The sequence below is a fragment of the Eublepharis macularius genome, chromosome 2 (assembly GCF_028583425.1).
Source record: "Eublepharis macularius isolate TG4126 chromosome 2, MPM_Emac_v1.0, whole genome shotgun sequence".
NCBI lineage: Eukaryota > Metazoa > Chordata > Lepidosauria > Squamata > Eublepharidae > Eublepharis > Eublepharis macularius.
This window is the reverse complement of record NC_072791.1, coordinates 235,362,277-235,379,231: the sequence shown is the minus strand read 5'-3', so window position 1 is coordinate 235,379,231 and position 16,955 is coordinate 235,362,277. Positions and strand designations below refer to the sequence as shown.

At 46.4% G+C, this 16,955-nt stretch overlaps 1 protein-coding gene across 1 annotated transcript in view; it reads right to left on the bottom strand.

Moving 5' to 3' along the window:
- The window catches only part of LOC129324707 (aldehyde oxidase 3-like), a 147,162-nt gene extending 137,631 nt beyond the window's left edge, over positions 1 to 9,531 (bottom strand). The window contains exons 1-5 of the mRNA XM_054972081.1: positions 9,422 to 9,531; positions 8,529 to 8,637; positions 7,660 to 7,786; positions 7,226 to 7,287; positions 6,095 to 6,202 (exon numbers count right to left, since the gene is read on the bottom strand). Coding sequence (XP_054828056.1) covers positions 6,095 to 6,202; positions 7,226 to 7,287; positions 7,660 to 7,786; positions 8,529 to 8,637; positions 9,422 to 9,531 — 516 coding nt within the window. The remainder of the gene's footprint in view (positions 1 to 6,094; positions 6,203 to 7,225; positions 7,288 to 7,659; positions 7,787 to 8,528; positions 8,638 to 9,421) is intronic.
- Between the last annotated feature and the right edge of the window lie 7,424 nt (positions 9,532 to 16,955).

Below are 16,955 nucleotides of genomic sequence, written 5' to 3'. Positions count from 1 at the left end.
TTTATTCAAACTGTTTAGACAAATAAAATTGAAAAAATATTTTGGTAACACCGGTTCAGCTCCTCTTTTTGATGGCCTGAGATCCAAATCGACTTTTACACCTCGTGTATCTGATATACAGATTGAGACCTTTGAGAAACTGGTTCTAGAAGAGGTAGGGAAGTTAGAGACAGAGGAGCGTCACATCCGACATAATATGACCAACCGAGAAAGAACAGCGATATGGGACTTACAGAAGGATGCCAACATTATTATTAAGCCAGCCGACAAAGGGGGGGGGGGTATTGTAGTCTTAAACAGCACAGACTATAGGCAAGAGGTTTTAAGACAATTAGAGGACTGTGAATTCTATCGCCCCATAGATGGCGATCCAACACGGGAAATTACAAAGGTTATCAAAATAGTGCTTGATAATGCCTTGTGTAGTGATTTCATTGATCAGTCATTACATCGAGCACTGTTGAATCTAGATCCGAGAGTCCCAGTCTTCTATTGCTTACCAAAGATTCATAAATCGTTACAATCCCCCCCAGGAAGACCAATAATATCAGCCTGCAATTCGGTACTAGAGCCGTTAGCTATCTATATTGACCGCTTGTTACAACCGGCTGTAAAGAGTGTAAAATCCTACATTCAGGACACCACGGATTTTATCCAACTAATAGAAAATATGGATGTCCCAGAGGGAGTACAGTTACTTACTATGGACGTTCAGTCCCTTTATACGTCCATCCCCCATCAAGATGCTCGGATAGTAATTGAGAAGGTTTTTGACTCCCGTCCTGAGAGGTCACCTCCTACCAGCTTCCTCCTAGACCTGTTAGACCTTATAATGGAAAGGAACTATTTCAGGTTCGAATCCCAATTTTTTTATCAAATTAAGGGAGTCGCTATGGGGTGCCCGGCGGCTCCCAGTATTGCGGTTTTGTATATGGCGGATTTAGAGGAACGGTTCATTTATAATCCAATATCCAACCCCTTTCATGAGGATTTAATTTGCTTTAGGAGATTTATTGATGACATTTTTTGCATAATTCGACATAAGGACCAGGTAGAGGGATTCATGAACTGGATTAATGGGATCGATCCTAACATTAAATTCACATATCAAAGCAGTTCAGAACATCTCTCCTTTTTAGATGTGATTGTGTTTAAACGAGCAGTGGGATCACTTGGGGTTAAGCCTTATAGAAAACCCACAGATAGAGCAGCTTACCTGGAATATACATCTCACCATCGATCAGCTCTAAAGAAAAATATACCAGTGGGACAATTCCTCCGTATAAAAAGGAATGCTACGGTCCGACAAGACTTCCAGAAAGAGGCAGTACGAATGGGGGCAGCCTTTATGGCACGTAATTACCCCAGCTGGACTGTAAATCGGGCTATGAGAAGAGCCGAGTCAACACCCCGATCCCATCTACTCACTTATAGACCTCGAGATCGGGACTCAGATAGGATTACCTGGGCCATTGATTTCACTCCTATGTCAGGAGCGATCACTCAGACCATCAGAAAGTACTGGAATATACTTAAAAACTTACCTGGATGTGACAAACCACCTCAAATTGGCTACCGGAGAACCAAGAGCCTGCGGGACATGTTGGTGCACTCCGACTTCAGGAGAGGGACCGAAAAAAACGATCTTCCATTAGGACATTTCCCCTGTGGTCATTGCAGTGTATGCAGATTCTGCATAGACTTAAAACAGATCTGCCATCCACTCACCGGTAAACCACTCTATTCCAGATCTTTCTCTACATGCAATACTCCATATGTCGTCTATCTCCTCCAGTGTACTTGTGGTCTCCTGTATGTGGGATGCACCACCCGCCCGGTCCGCCTTCGCATCCAAGAGCACATCTCAAGGATAAAAAATCCTAATATGGATACACCCTTATACCAACATTTCCGCTCTACACATCCTAATGACAGAACCTTTTGTTTCTCGGTCTTGGAAACGATATCGAAGTCTGAACATCATGTGAAGTTCCTCCTTCAAGCAGAAATCAGATGGATCTTTCGATTAAACACTATGATCCCTCATGGCCTTAATCATGACATCGATTTTTCATCCTTTTTATGAATATAACAATAGGCCTTATATAGTCCCCTTTAAGTTCTCTTATATGACCTTCCCTCCTCCTTTTCTCCTTCCCCCTCTTCCCCCCCCCCTTCTAGTTTCTCGCCCTTAAACGCCGGTTCTCTAAGTGCCTTCCCCACTTAGAATATACTACATTCTAAAAGTTTTAATTTTAAAACATTTTTATCAAGTATTTATTATTGAGATATTTATTAAAAACTTTATATAATACTTGTAATTGGTAAATGGGGAAAAGTGCAATGGAACCCTTATTAATTTGGGCGTGTTTCAATTAACTTATCAGGAGATATATTTAAATGGGAAAGGAGGGCTTGTGTCTCACATTGGATAACTTATGGTATTACGGATGCGGTACCCTGGTGGAATTGAATGGATTGAAAATTTTTCCTTGATGTAAGTAATTGAATGGCGTTTAATTTTGTAACATCTTGTGCTATTGGCATGATAATTGTAGTATTACTGTGCATTGTTATTTCCAGATATGGTGGCCTGAAGAAAGACATTGCAGTCTGAAACGAGCGAAGAAAGACTGCCGGCTCATACTCGTTGCCATCCACGTACTTCACCAATTATCTGCTTGCAGCACTGCCTTTTGTATACGCATTCACACTGTTACTTGATACGACCACGATTGGTCTTTAATTGGACTCTTGACTGGTACCTCTATATAGCCTATTGCCTATATGTATTACGGCTTGAATTTTTTGTATCATATTTACCTATTGTGGCGGAAGAATTGTGATTCTGCACGTTTGTGGAGTTTGCAATTGTAATTTTGTGGAATATAATTGTATTTTGTGATTACGATTGTGCTTCTTCCACTTCTTTTCTTTCTGTGTATCCTTGTATTGGAAGTGGAACTCCCCCTCTTGTTTTGTCTTAGTTGAAGTGAGTCCCTGGGGTGCCTGCTGCTGGTGGGTGGCCCTTGGGAGCTTGCCACCTCCCACCAACTACTAGCGGGTTGGCGGGTAGGGAGGCAAACTCCCAGGAATTTGAACTCCACCGGCGGGCACCTGGGAACCCTGCTATGAGCATGCAACTATTTCTTGGGAAGTCTTTTTGCTAAGTGGGGTCCTAGTTGGTGATTCTTGACACGTGATTTGTAGCATTTGTAACTACCCTGAGGAAAACTTCCTTGAAATGGAAAGAACGATTCCGGCTTGCCCATCGTGCAGTTACAAGAAGAAATCACGAGACAATTCTGAACTTCTGGTTTTTTACAAGCTTCATAAGCATTTATGAACTTTGGCTGAACATTGAGATGGGATTATGATGTTGAACTTGATTTATAATTATTTATTATGAACTGTACAGAAGAATTTATGATCTAGTTATTGTGTACTCCATGGAGATTTAAAGAGGCACTGGCACTTTTGTGATTAATTTTTACAGAACTACGGTATTTATTCTGATATACTTGAATTGATGAGCACGTGCCCTTTAAATGTTTGAGATTCCTTACTGAAACATTGCGTTCACTGTCTGCCAGTGTGGCCTCAGTCTATGAAACACATACTTCTGGTGGTTTTGTCATTAAGTATGGATTAACTAATAGGTTTGATTAAACTTATTAGTCGATGTTATTTTTGGCATCGTTGGTTTGCATGGCTATTTTTCTCTTTCTGAAAACACTAGTTAGGCCACAGTCCTTAATTAATGACGCCTAAAAAAACCCTCCCAGGCTTGTTACTTTGCACATTAACCCTGAAAGGGGGAGGAAGATGTTGGCTCACCTCTCATCGGCACATTTCCAATTTGAATTATTAAGTGTCCTCTGCCAGGAGGCAGACAACCTACCCAGTTTATAGCTGGTGGAAGGAAGGAGGGAAGGAAGGAGGGAAGGAGGGAAGGCATCTCCTGCCTCAGTACCTTCTTCCCAAAGACTGGGATACAGTAGCCTACACAGCAAATGTAGGTCATTGACACTGGTGGGTGATTAAAACAGTGTGCAGACGATGCCAATGTTGTTTTATTGCTTGAACTCAAATATGTTCTACTAACTTTACTGAATATATTTGGGTCAGCTTTCATTGTCAATCTCTTAAAACTATGTTAACTATCTTACTTTTAAAGTGTAACCTGAAGCGCTCTACGAACAGGTTTGTTATCCACTCAAGGTGTTGAGATTAACTGCTGAGATTAACCAGAAAAATCAGCAAACATGTAAATACTTGGGGTAGGGCTTAAGAGCTGCATTTTCAGCCTTGTACTAGGGTGTGGTGAACATATTATATTTCTTTGGCTTCTGCTAAAAAAATCCAATTTAATTAAACCATTGATTCTGACACTCCATGCTAATCAAATAGCTAACAGCTGATGAAACATAAAAGAATCTCTTTGTTAGAACATGCCTTATTATAAAATGGTTTTAGAGCAAAAAGGAAAAAAAAACGCAGTAAAACTGCAAAATGCTTTCACTCAGCTGTTTACATTACAGCTGCTGTATCTGGATCTAATAACATTTCACTCAGATGTCAGGCATGGATAACTGTCCCGGACTGTTTCCGCCTAGAGATCATTCTACGTGCAGTTGTCGTTGCTGTGTACGCAGACGCATTCACAGCGGCAATGGAGTATACGTATGTAAGTTTCCCCTGGGGTCACAAGAGCAGACGCTTTGGCTAAATGAATCCCATTGAAGTGGCCTTCCAAGACTGCGAGCAGTAGAATATCTAGGTGCGCCTTAGCGAAGCCTTTCTGCTTTGATCATGCAAATGTCAGTAAAGTATGCTGGGAAAGTCGGGGAACAAGGAAGTAACTGCCTACAAAGTAGGCTTGTTCTCGAAGTGCCCACTAGCCCAGCATCGGTGCAAGCACGTTGGTCAAGCCATCTTTGTTTTACTAAAAAGCCTGGCTGTACAGAGGCGAAGGGTTCTCATGTATTCTTCTGAGCAGCCAAGGCTAGCCACTATACAGGCTGTATTCGATCACAGGGAACACAACAGAGCTGTTACCCAGAATGCCTCCAACAAGGAACACTGTGGTGACCATAAGGCTGTGACTAACTTAAGCCTGTTTGGAGTCAACACTTTGGTACAGCCGTAGGTAAAGGAAGACTCAACGAATGATTAAGTGCGCTAATCCCTGTTGGCCTGATCTAAGCTCTGCTGCTACCAGCTCAGGAAAGACCGTATTTGACAATACGCTTTCATGTTCCCTCTTGAGGACACTTCCATTCAGAAAGTTTAGGGTTGCCAGGTCCCTGTGCCCTCCCGGCAGGAGACGGAGGGGGGGGCAGTACTCACCGGGACAATGATCCTCACGCGCACAAAGCAATTCTTTGAGAATTGGCCCCAAGCAAAGCACAGGAGAACTCCCGCAGCCACCGTGATGACATCACTGCTGGAAGTGTATGCCGGGAGTGTGCGCTTGTGCCTGGGGTGACCGTGGAAGGCAATTGCCTGGCAGCTTGGAACTTCCCTCTGATCATTGGCAACTGGCGGGCAAGCGGGCAAACCGCCGGGAGGTTGGCTGCCCCTGGTGGGCACCTGAGATCCCTAAGAAAATTCCACGCATCGATGGGCCTGATGCATTGAGTCCCATTGGACAGGGAGGTTCCCTATGCTGATTGTCCCAGTCCAAACAAGATTGGCTCCGGTGGGGCACTTCCCACCCCACCCCACCCCCTGCCCAGAATTATAATAACAACAATAACATTTGATTTATACATCGTCCTTCAGGACAACTTAATGCCCACTCACAACAGTTTACAAAGTATGTTATTATTATCCACACAACGATCACCTGGTGAGGTGGGTGCGGCTGAGAGAGCTCTGAGAAGCTGTGACTGACCCAGAGGTCACCCAGCGGGCTTCAAGTGGAGGTGTGGGGAATCAAACCCATTTCTGCCGATTAGAGTCCCATTGCTCTTAATCACTACACCAAACTGGCTCTCTGAACTGAACGTGCTTGATGAAACTCAAAGTTACTCACAGATGATTACAAGCATTTCAGGAAAACCATGGGAATTAGGAGGCCACGGCTGCTTACCCGATCTCCTCTTTTGGGCTCTGGAGCTAAATCTTCTTCTCTTTCTTTCTCCTTCCCTCCTTCTTGATCCAAGCAACACTTCCCACTCCCTGCCAGGGGACAGCACTCCTGCAGAGAGCATTTTTTAAAGACAATAGGATGGTGACAAGTTGGAAGAAATTTACTGGATGATATACAGTGCCATCCTAAGGAGAGATACACCTTTCTAAACTCACCGACTTCAACGGACGTACAACTGAACAGAACTGGAGTGTTTATTATGGCCATAGACCCGCAATCTTTTCAGAAGGGTGTAACTCCGCATAGTATTGCACAGTTAAAGTCTACGTTTGGCTATTCTTCTCTCTCCTATTTTCTCTCTCTCTCTCATTATGCCTTCTTTTATTGATTTTTTCATTTTTTTTAAAGATAAATACTTAAACAGTATTAATTGCAGAATGAAAACAAATTTTAAAAAGTAAGATTGGTATAAAATTCTGACAAGCCAGATCCCTACATGATCAGACAACCCACTCTGAGCAAAGAAACTCAGTAATATCCCATTTTATATCAGAAATCTATGTGCTTAATTTCTGTTCCCCCAGTAAGCCCTGGGGGCTCTTCGCCCAAATCTTACCAAGGCTTGCAGCAGAGAGAGGACCTCTACTCAGCATAGCAGAGGGAAATGACCTTCAGGTTCTCAGTCTGGGGTTGCCAGCTGCAGATTTGGGGGGGGTGGAGCCTGGAGAGGGCAGGATTTGGCTAGGGGAGGGACCTCAGCATTGGTAGAATCCCATAGAGTCCGTCCCCAAAGCAGCCATTCTCTCCAGGTACTGATCTCTATGGCCTGGAGATCCATTGTAATTCCAGAGATCTCCAGCCAGCACCTGGAGGATGGCAACCCTATTTCTGTCTGACCATGATTACAAGATCAGGCAGGGCCACGCTCACACTTGGCACAGCTTACTGAACCCACTTATTTACTTAACTTGTAGCATATATGAATATGTATGTAAAATTAGCTCTAACTTTGGGATCACAATAACTTTTATTAATTTCACCCCACGACCAAATTCTCCATTAAAGGACACTTTTGACATAGTCACGAACTGAATTATGAGGTGTGTCCCCCCCCCCCCGCCACGCTCTTACCCGAGAGAAAGCACTGAAGCTGTCAATTATAGGTCTGTACCCAGTGCACCGACATAAATTACCTAGGAGAAAGGATCAGTTGGAGAACGATAAATAGTCAAGATCTAAGTTACAGTCTCACAAATGATTTGAGCCGCAGGCTTCGGCTCTGGACTGTGCAACCTTTGGACATTTCTTAAATGCTAATGATCAGGTGGATTCATCACCCGGACCTGGTGGGGTGCTCCCCAGGCCATCAGACCCACAGGCCGTCTCTCCCGGACGTGCTTAACGGCCACTCCACCCCCATACAGGGACCAGTGGCTGTAGCCTTCACTGCTGCTTTCAGGGGCTCAAACCACCCCACGGAGACGCTGCTTGCTCCAGATTTCTCTTATTTCTTCATCTGTTTGCTGAACAGTTTTTCAAAACCTTCTCGGAGAAGTCCCGCCTACCATCCAGCGCGGCCGATATCTGCTCCATGGTGGGTTCCGGGTGATTCCTGAGCAGCGAATACATCGACATCACCATCCCGGGGGTGCAGAAGCCGCACTGGGAGCCGTGGCACTTGGCCAGCCTTTTCTGGAAGGAAAACAAGCACAACTCCTCAGGAGACATCTTTGAATGGACTGTCCACATGGAAAGGTGGTCTTCCAGATGTTGCCTCATGTAGTACCTGTTGTCTTAAATATGTGCTGCTATGAGCTACCTGTGCTTCATGTGGTCTAATATCAGCCCTAGAATTGCTTATGTTCTGTTTCGGCATTTCTCCAACTCTGTATTGGATTCTTAATAATGCTTTGTCTTTGTAAAATGGTGATTATTTACCCTATGGCATTGTTTATGGAAATGTCCTTGAAATGGACTGTACTAATCTCACACTGAGTAATCTGCCTTGAGTCTCAGTGAGAAAGGCGGACTATAAATGACATAATAAATAACAATCCCCACAGTATGTTCACGTCCTCCATATTGTGCCATCCCAACAAGCCCTGTTTGCAGTATGAACCTTTCCTCCACTTTACTGGTTCTGCTCCGATACTTTTTATAGCAGTGACAACATCATGGAAGAAAATCTTTCCCCATCTCTTTACCTCTATTTGTACAAAGCTCCCAACTTTCTAGTCAGTGCAGGATGGGAGACTGTGTGGGACCCCAAGTGCACAAGTCTTGAGATCCATGGAAGAAAGGAAGGGCGTAAATGAAATAAACACAGTACAACATAGAATGTCACCAGCTAGATTTGTAGAGTACTGCAGGGATTAGAGTAGGTGCCAAACATCACTGCAAAACAAACCATTGTTCCCTCGCCTTTAGCTCTCACCTGAATGGGGTGAAGCTTGGTCTTTGTGTTTCCAACTCCTTCCACGGTGGTTACGGCGGCACCATTCAATGAGCACAAGGGCAGGAGGCAAGAGTTGGCTGGGAAATGTCTTTGGAAGGTAAAGGAGAATTCCAGAACTTCACCAGTGAGATTCTTTTTTTAGTGTTTACTAGGCTTAGTCCAATAGACAATAAAGGCCCAAACTTAAAGCGTTCGAATTCAAAAGGTACCAGGCTGTGCTGGAAAACTTACAGAGAAAAAATGCAGTATTGTGCCCCAGAATATTGGAATAATGGCCGGGGGTGGGGAGGGTAGAATAAAGGGGTACCTGTGTCCCATTGCCCATGATTTCCCCAACTGTAACACTTTCCCCATCCAATCAGGGAAATGTTTAAGAACGTACCCCCACTCCGGCATATATCAAAATGCCAACAGAGTAGGGGAGCAAAACTGATTTTTGTTTAAGGTAGTAACCTAGTCCGAGTCAGACATTAACAACCTCAACAAAAACTGGGTAATCACATAGATCCCTTCAGTTTTTTATTGCCAGTAATATTAACAACATTATCTTTCCCCCTTGTCACCCCACATTCCCCTCACCCATGAATGGCTCAGTGTTGCTGTCAAGCAAATCAGCAGCCAGGACAAGAGCCTCCCAAGGTGGTGTGGGTCTTTTCTTGCTCTTCTCTGCATTCTCAGCACACACAGGAATGATGATTCCCAGGATCTTGGGTGGAATAGCCACGTCATTTAAGAGGGTTAATATATATATATATATATATATATATATATATATATATATATATATATATATATATATATATATGTGTGTGTGTGTGTGTGTGTGTGTGTAGAGATACCCAGTATCTTCCTTTCCCTTTTAGCAAGGATACCGTATCTTCTTAGAGTCTGGGTCGTAGGTAGACACCATCACAGTGCAGGCCCCGCAGCCTCCTATTCCGCAGCCATACTTGGTTCCTGTGAGACGGACTTTAATTTGCATGACACAGTTAAGGAAAACAAAGGCGGCCTCTCATTTCCTTTTGGTGTTTTTTCAGACCATGGTTTATATTACTGGAAGCATTATATTTATTTACTTTGTAGTTAGAAATAGAAATAAAGTTGAACAAAATTCTTGGGCCATGGATAGGTGGACCCATTACCTCAGTAGAGGTCAGCACAATCAGCAGTTATCATGAGGTGTGGCTCCCTCCGCTACCAGCCACATCTTATCAATCAGATCCACTGTCACCTCAACAGGACCAGATTATGGCAGCCTAGACCAAATCCACTACTGCCCATCAATTGTGCTAATCAGGTAGAAAGATCAAATCACATCTTAGATCTCTGTGCCCTGCATGACAACTTTGCAGGTTTCTGCACTCCCCCCAGAAGATTCCCCACCTAGCCTCCTCTTCTGGGCTGTAGCCTTTCCTAGGCATCTAGAGGTGGCAATAGGTCCATGATGCCTCCTCAAACTGAGAAGATAGGGGAACTTACCCCAGGGGTCTCCTGGTTCCGGGGTGCATATATGATCCTCCTTTCTTTAGGGTGACTTTTGAATGGCTTTCTTTGGTGGTATTCCATCATGCCATTATGTCAACCGTGACACCTAGTAACTGTGATGAATTGATTTGCCAATCAAAAGGTTTACTTCCGCTTTCCCCTTCTGAATTGACTTCATTGCACAACTCCAGTTCTTGCTGAAGCAGATGCATTAACACAGTAAAGCAAATGCAAAACACAGCGTGCCGTCAGGTGATGTGAGTGACAAAACCTAAAAACAGCTCTTTAGGCCTACAAAGGCTGCAAAATTGAACAAGGAAAAGGGGGGTTAATCAGCCACCCCCCTGGGACTATAGATCTTTACTAAGCCAGTACCAATCATGTGTGAAGCAATCCCCCCTTCAGATGACTGCAAGCCCTTCCCCCGCAGCTTCAGTGAGGCCTTCTGCTGATGCTCTAAGTACTCTCTCCAAATAAAATGAACACAGTGTGTGGGGGGAGGGGGAGGCCTAGATAGGCCAGAGGCCTGCAGGGGCTGGGCCTAACCCTGCTTTAGCACTCCTGACTGATAGACACTGATAGCCCAGTATTTCCTTCCTCCCTTTGGCCACTTCATCATCCTCAAAGGATGAGTCTGCAGGTAGGGCCACTTTGCAGGACGCTATTCACTGGCTGTTTGCCCTTAACAGGGCTACTACCATTTTTGGGTGGCATGATGGAAATGTTCAGTAATGTAATGTAATGCACTCTAAAATGACTGCTTTTAGAATTTCAAAGGCCAGTAAGAACACAGCACCCCGAAAACGGCAGTCCAAACACTGTCTAGGCTGCAAAGGCCTCTATAAAAGGGCTGCCAGTGCCAGGAACCTAAGCAGGCCACCGGGTGACACACTCAAAATGGCCACCCCCCCTACACAGGATAAGCTGCAAAAGCCCCACCAAAATGGCCACTACTGCCAGTAAATAGGAGGCAAAACAGGCCACAAAAATGCCACACTCAAAATGGCCACTCCTGGAGCTGTGCATATTGTAGATGCCTTCACAACATGCCACGCATGCCAGGAGGCTAAGCAGGCCACTGGGTGCCACTCTCAAAATGTCTGCCTCCAACTGAATAAACTGCCCAGCCCTCCCACAAAATGCTCTAAGGCCTTAGGCTGATGTATTGTCGAAGGCTTTCACGGCTGGAGAACGATGGTTGTTGTGGGTTTTCTGGGCTGTATTGCCGTGGTCTTGGCATTGTAGTTCCTGACGTTTCGCCAGCAGCTGTGGCTGGCATCTTCAGAGGTGTAGCACCAAAAGACAGAGATCTCTCAGTGTCACAGTGTGGAAAAGGTGTTGGCAGGTCATTTATATCTACTCAGGAGGGGTGGGGTTGAGCTGAGTCATTCTGTAAGAGTTTCCCAGGGTGTGGAATGCTAATGGAGGGAGGCTTCACTGTATCCTGAGGAGGTTCTTTTGTATATGGATCGGTGCTTGATGTGCTAATCTTCTCTGCAGGGCTATTGTCGGGTGTAGAGTGTTTTGTTAGCCTGGTGTTTTTCAGAACTGGAAACCATGCTCTGTTCATTCTTAAGGTTTCTTCTTTCCTGTTGAAGTTTTGCTTATGCTTGTGAATTTCAATGGCTTCCCTGTGCAGTCTGACAAAGTAGTTGGAAGTGTTGTCCAGTATTTTGGTGTCCTGGAATAGGATACTGTGCCCTGTTTGAGTTAGGCTATGTTCAGCCACTGCTGATTTTTCAGGTTGTCCAAGTCTGCAGTGTCTTTCATGTTCTTTTATTCTTGTCTGGATGCTACGCTTTGTGGTCCTGATGTACACTTGTCCACAGCTGCAGGGTATACGGTATACTCCTGCAGAGGTGAGGGGGTCTCTACCGTCTTTTGCTGATCGTAGCATCTGTTGTATTTTTCGGGTGGGTCTGAATACTGCTTGAAGGTTATGCTTTTTCATAAGCTTTCCCGTCTGATCAGTAATTCCTTTGATATATGGCAAAAACACTTTTCCTGTAGGAGACTGTTTTTCCTTGGTTGTTTGATTCATCCTGGGTTTGATTGCTCTTCGGATTTCATTTCTGGAGTAGCCATTCGCCTGAAGTGCGTGGTTTAGATGATTAATTTCCTCATTGAGAAAGTGTGGCTCACATATCCGTCTTGCACGATCCACTAATGTTTTCATTATGCCTCTTTTCTGTCGGGGGTGGTGATTGGAGTAGAGACAGTACTGCTGGCAAAACGTCAGGAACTACAATGCCAAGACCACGGCAATACAGCCCAGAAAACCCACAACAACCATCGCCTTAGGCTGAGCTATTGCTGCTGGGAATCCTCCCTCCCAAGTAAGTGTAAATGGAGGGGGAGGTAAAAGCCTAGACAGAGGGGCGGGGGCTACCAGCATTCACCCTGTTAGGCCAGTAGAAGTAATGTATGAATTAATCCACCCCTCAGGTGGCTGCAATTCACCCCTGCGTCCTATAGCAAAATTGTACCTGTTGATACTGGAAGTTCTCCCTCCCAACAAAATGAAAACAGTGGAGGAGGGGGAGAGAAGCCTAGGTAGGCCAGAGGCCCATAGGGGCTGGGTATAGTCCTGCTTCAGCCCTCCTTACTCACAAACAGGCCCCAAATGTAAATAAGAAAAAGTCTCTGCCAAACCAGTGAGCCTGGTGCTGGGCCCTGGCTCTCCTCCTGGAGTTCGACGGTAGCAAGCAAGAGAATTGCTTAGCTTCTCTAGAGCAGCTGCTGCCACCTAGCTCTGAGGGCCTTCAGTAAAACCAGCCTCAGAGGAGTTCAGCTGAGAGAGCTTGAGGTGTGCTCTGCTCAGGCCGAGCAAAAGGAGAAGACTGCAAGCTAGGAAGGCTGAGCTGGCATAAATGCCTTTGGCTGTGCCCCCCAAGCAGATCCCTGGATGCCTGGGAAGAGGCGACTGCCTTTCCCTCATCCAGGGGAGCAAAACTGGCCCCCGGCCCTCGCAGCCTGGTCTGCCAGCCAGGAGGGCTGAATTGTTAACATATGTATTGTATTGGAAAGCAAATTCCAAGGCTTAGAATGAGTATAACCATTCTATCAAAAGTTTTGTAAACATCCAAAATACTTAGCTATTTCAGTGTTATTAATGTTAACTGTACTTCTTATCTTGCTATATAAATAGCTACCCTTTTTGAATTCAGTGTGTTGGGGAGATGTCTGCCAGGAATATCACTTACTCTGGCAGCTAAAATATTATTCAACATTTTAAAATTTACTATTTAGCAAGCAGATTGGTGCAATAGATGGAGCACTGAAAAGTACTTCAGCAGCACAGGAGCTAACCAGAGCAGTCCTCTGAGCCAGCCCATAGGAGCTTTGTACTGAGGAACAGTAGGCTTCCCTGGTGCCTGCCGGTGGCAGGAGATCTCCTTGGGATTTGCCCTCCTTGGGATTTGCCCCCTTGCCTGGAGATTTCTGGTGATCAGCAGGAGGTGGCAGGCAACCCGGGAAAGCATGCATTGGACATGCTTCTGGCGGGCATGACAACGTCCTGGTGGGGTGTGACAATGTTCCTGAAGTGCCGGCTGCAGGCATGCTCCAAACAGGCCAGAATTAACCCAGCATGACAATGTTACTTCCCAGAAGTGAAGTGGTTTGGAGACTGAGCCCTATGAGATAAGGCTGAGGGCCTTGGGAATGTTTAGTTTGGAGAAGAGGAGGTTGAGGGGGGACATGATTGCTCTCTTTAAATATTTGAAAGGCTGTCATTTGGAGGAGGGCAAGGAGCTGTTCCAGTTGGCAGCAGAGGGTAGGACCCGAAGTAATGGGCTTAAATTACATGCACAAATGTACCAGCTGGATATTAGGAAAAACTTTTCCATGGTCAAAGTAGTTCAAAAGTGGAATCAGCTGCCTAGGGAGGTGGTGAGCTCCCCCTCATGGGCAGTTTTCAAGAAGAGGCTGGATGAATACTTGTCAGGGATGCTTTAGGCTGATCCTGCACTGGGCAGGGGGTTGGACTAGATGGTCTGTATGGCCCCTTCCAACTCTATGATTCTATATATTCCCCAGAGGATGCTCCAATCGGGGGACAAACAGCTGTTGGTGGTCCCTGGCCCCAAGGAGGCCCACCTAGCCTCAACTAGGGCCAGGGCCTTTTTGGTCCTGGCTCCCACCTGGTGGAACGCTCTATCTGCTGAAATCAGGGCCTGGCAGGACCTACTATCCTTTCGCCAGGCCTGCAAGACAGAGTTGTTCTGCCAGGCATATGGCTGAGGCTGTGCCTTCGCCGGCCTGAAAAAAGGGGTGTATAAATCTTAACTAGGGATGTGCGTTTCGGCATTCAGAATGCCGAAAGAATGCCGAAACAAAAGTGTTTCGGCATTCTTCAGGAATCCCAAAACGTTTCGGGGAATGCCGAAAGAAAAAGCCGAAACGTTTCGGGATTCTTTCGGCATTCTTTCGGCATTAGAGAATCGCCATTTTGTTTTTGCTAGCCGTTTGCCTTAGCAAGCGGCTAGCAAAATCCTGCTGGAAGCAAAGGCTTCCTGCAGGCTCTTAGAAGAGGGGAGGGGGGGGAGAAGGAGTGAATCACTCACTCCTTCTGTCACCCCCCACCCCTCTTGCAAAGGAGGATAGGGAATCCTGCTTTGCCTTGCAAATGCAAGGTGCAAGCATTGCATTGCACTTTGCATTTGCAAAGCAGCAGAGATTCCCGCCAAAACTAACAGGTAGGGGAGGGGGAGCAGGAGGAGGGTGGCTCTTGGAGTGTGGGTGGGGAAAGGCAGGGGAGGGGGGACTTTAGGAGTCACCAATCCCTCTGCTGTATTTTCATGCCAGCCAATAGATTTAAATCTTTGGCTGAGGCTGCAGCAGGGGGTTTAAATTTAGAGCAAGACTGGTCTGGAACACTTCTGTTGCTGCTGCTGCCTGAGAGAGGAGGAGAGAGACTGCATCTGGAGGACATCTGCCTGGAGGATCATCTGTGCTGGACGTCCTGAGAGGAGACCTGGTAGGCCTTTTTAAAATTTTTGTAAATTTTTTTGATGCTGGGCAATGTGCTGCTGTGGCCTGCCTCTGCAAAAAGATGTTGCAGTTTATTCTTGGCATGGCCTGGGGGACAGGTTGGGCAGACAATGTTTGATGGTGGGGGGGGGGGGGTTCAGCATTGGTTGTTGTGCTTGCCTTCTTTAAGCTTGATCTACTGTTTTAAGATTAAAACAAGAGTGTGCCAGCTTTGGGCCTACACAGGCCAGAAGCCTTTCTTCTGGCTGGCTCTCACAGTTATGCTTCACAATCTGGAATGGTGTGGCTTGTTTTTCTGTGTCTGGTCCCCTGCTTGCAAGGATTCCCAACAGGCTCCGTCCTGATCAACTGTGCCAGCCTGTGGGCCACACACAGGTATGCTGCTTTGGCTAAGGTAACCCTTTTTGGTTGCTGGCCTGGCACTCACAGTTGTGCTTCACAATCTGGAATGGTGTGGCTTGTTTTTCTGTGTCTGGTCCCCTGCTTGCAAGGATTCCCAACAGGCTCCGTCCTGATCAACTGTGCCAGCCTGTGGGCCACACACAGGTATGCTGCTTTGGCTAAGGTAACCCTTTTTGGTTGCTGGCCTGGCACTCACAGTTGTGCTTCACAATCTGGAATGGTGTGGCTTGTTTTTCTGTGTCTGGTCCCCTGCTTGCAAGGATTCCCAACAGGCTCCGTCCTGAACAACTGTGCCAGCCTGCGGCCCACACACAGGTATGGCCTGGGGGAGAGGTTGGGCAGACAATGTTTGATGGTGGGGGGGGGGGGGTTCAGCATTGGTTGTTGTGCTTGCCTTCTTTAAGCTTGATCTACTGTTTTAAGATTAAAACAAGAGTGTGCCAGCTTTGGGCCTACACAGGCCAGAAGCCTTTCTTCTGGCTGGCTCTCACAGTTGTGCTTCACAATCTGGAATGGTGTGGCTTGTTTTTCTGTGTCTGGTCCCCTGCTTGCAAGGATTCCCAACAGGCTCCGTCCTGATCAACTGTGCCAGCCTGTGGGCCACACACAGGTATGCTGCTTTGGCTAAGGTAACCCTTTTTGGTTGCTGGCCTGGCACTCACAGTTGTGCTTCACAATCTGGAATGGTGTGGCTTGTTTTTCTGTGTCTGGTCCCCTGCTTGCAAGGATTCCCAACAGGCTCCGTCCTGATCAACTGTGCCAGCCTGCGGGCCACACACAGGTATGCTGCTTTGGCTAAGGTAACCCTTTTTGGTTGCTGGCCTGGCACTCACAGTTGTGCTTCACAATCTGGAATGGTGTGGCTTGTTTTTCTGTGTCTGGTCCCCTGCTTGCAAGGATTCCCAACAGGCTCCGTCCTGAACAACTGTGCCAGCCTTCGGCCCACACACAGGCCTGCTGCTCCGGCTTTGGTAACCCTTCCCGTTTGCTGGCCTGGCACTCACTCTTTTGCTTCACATTCAGGTTGTTTATCGTTGGTGGACCTCTTCTGGACTGGACTGCACTTGGTGGGCATCAGCCTGCAGATCTCTGCGTGGAGGATCAACATTGCTGGACATCTGCACTGGTGGACTGGTAGGGTTGTTGTAAAATTTGTTTTTTGAGCTTATGTCTGCTGCTGTGCCTACCTGCGAGCATATGCTTTGGCTCTGTCTTTATGGCTTGGGCTGGGGGGGGCATTTTCTGGTTGGGCAAGAGGATATTGTTTGGGGGTTAGGGGGGCCAGCATTGATCGCAGTGCCTGCTTTCTTTCATGTTTCATTTTTCAAGTTTGAGTGTGGGGTGGGCTTGAACTACTGTTTCACAGGACTAAAAAATGAGTGTGCCAGCTTTTGGCCTGCAAAGGCCAGAAGCTCTGCTGGGTGGGTGTGTTTTGTTTTGCTGCTGGTTGGCCCTAGCCTTTCAGGGGGGGGGGGCTGACTTGGCTTGTGCAACGGGGCCTTGAATTTTGGGGGTTGCGTGTGCGGT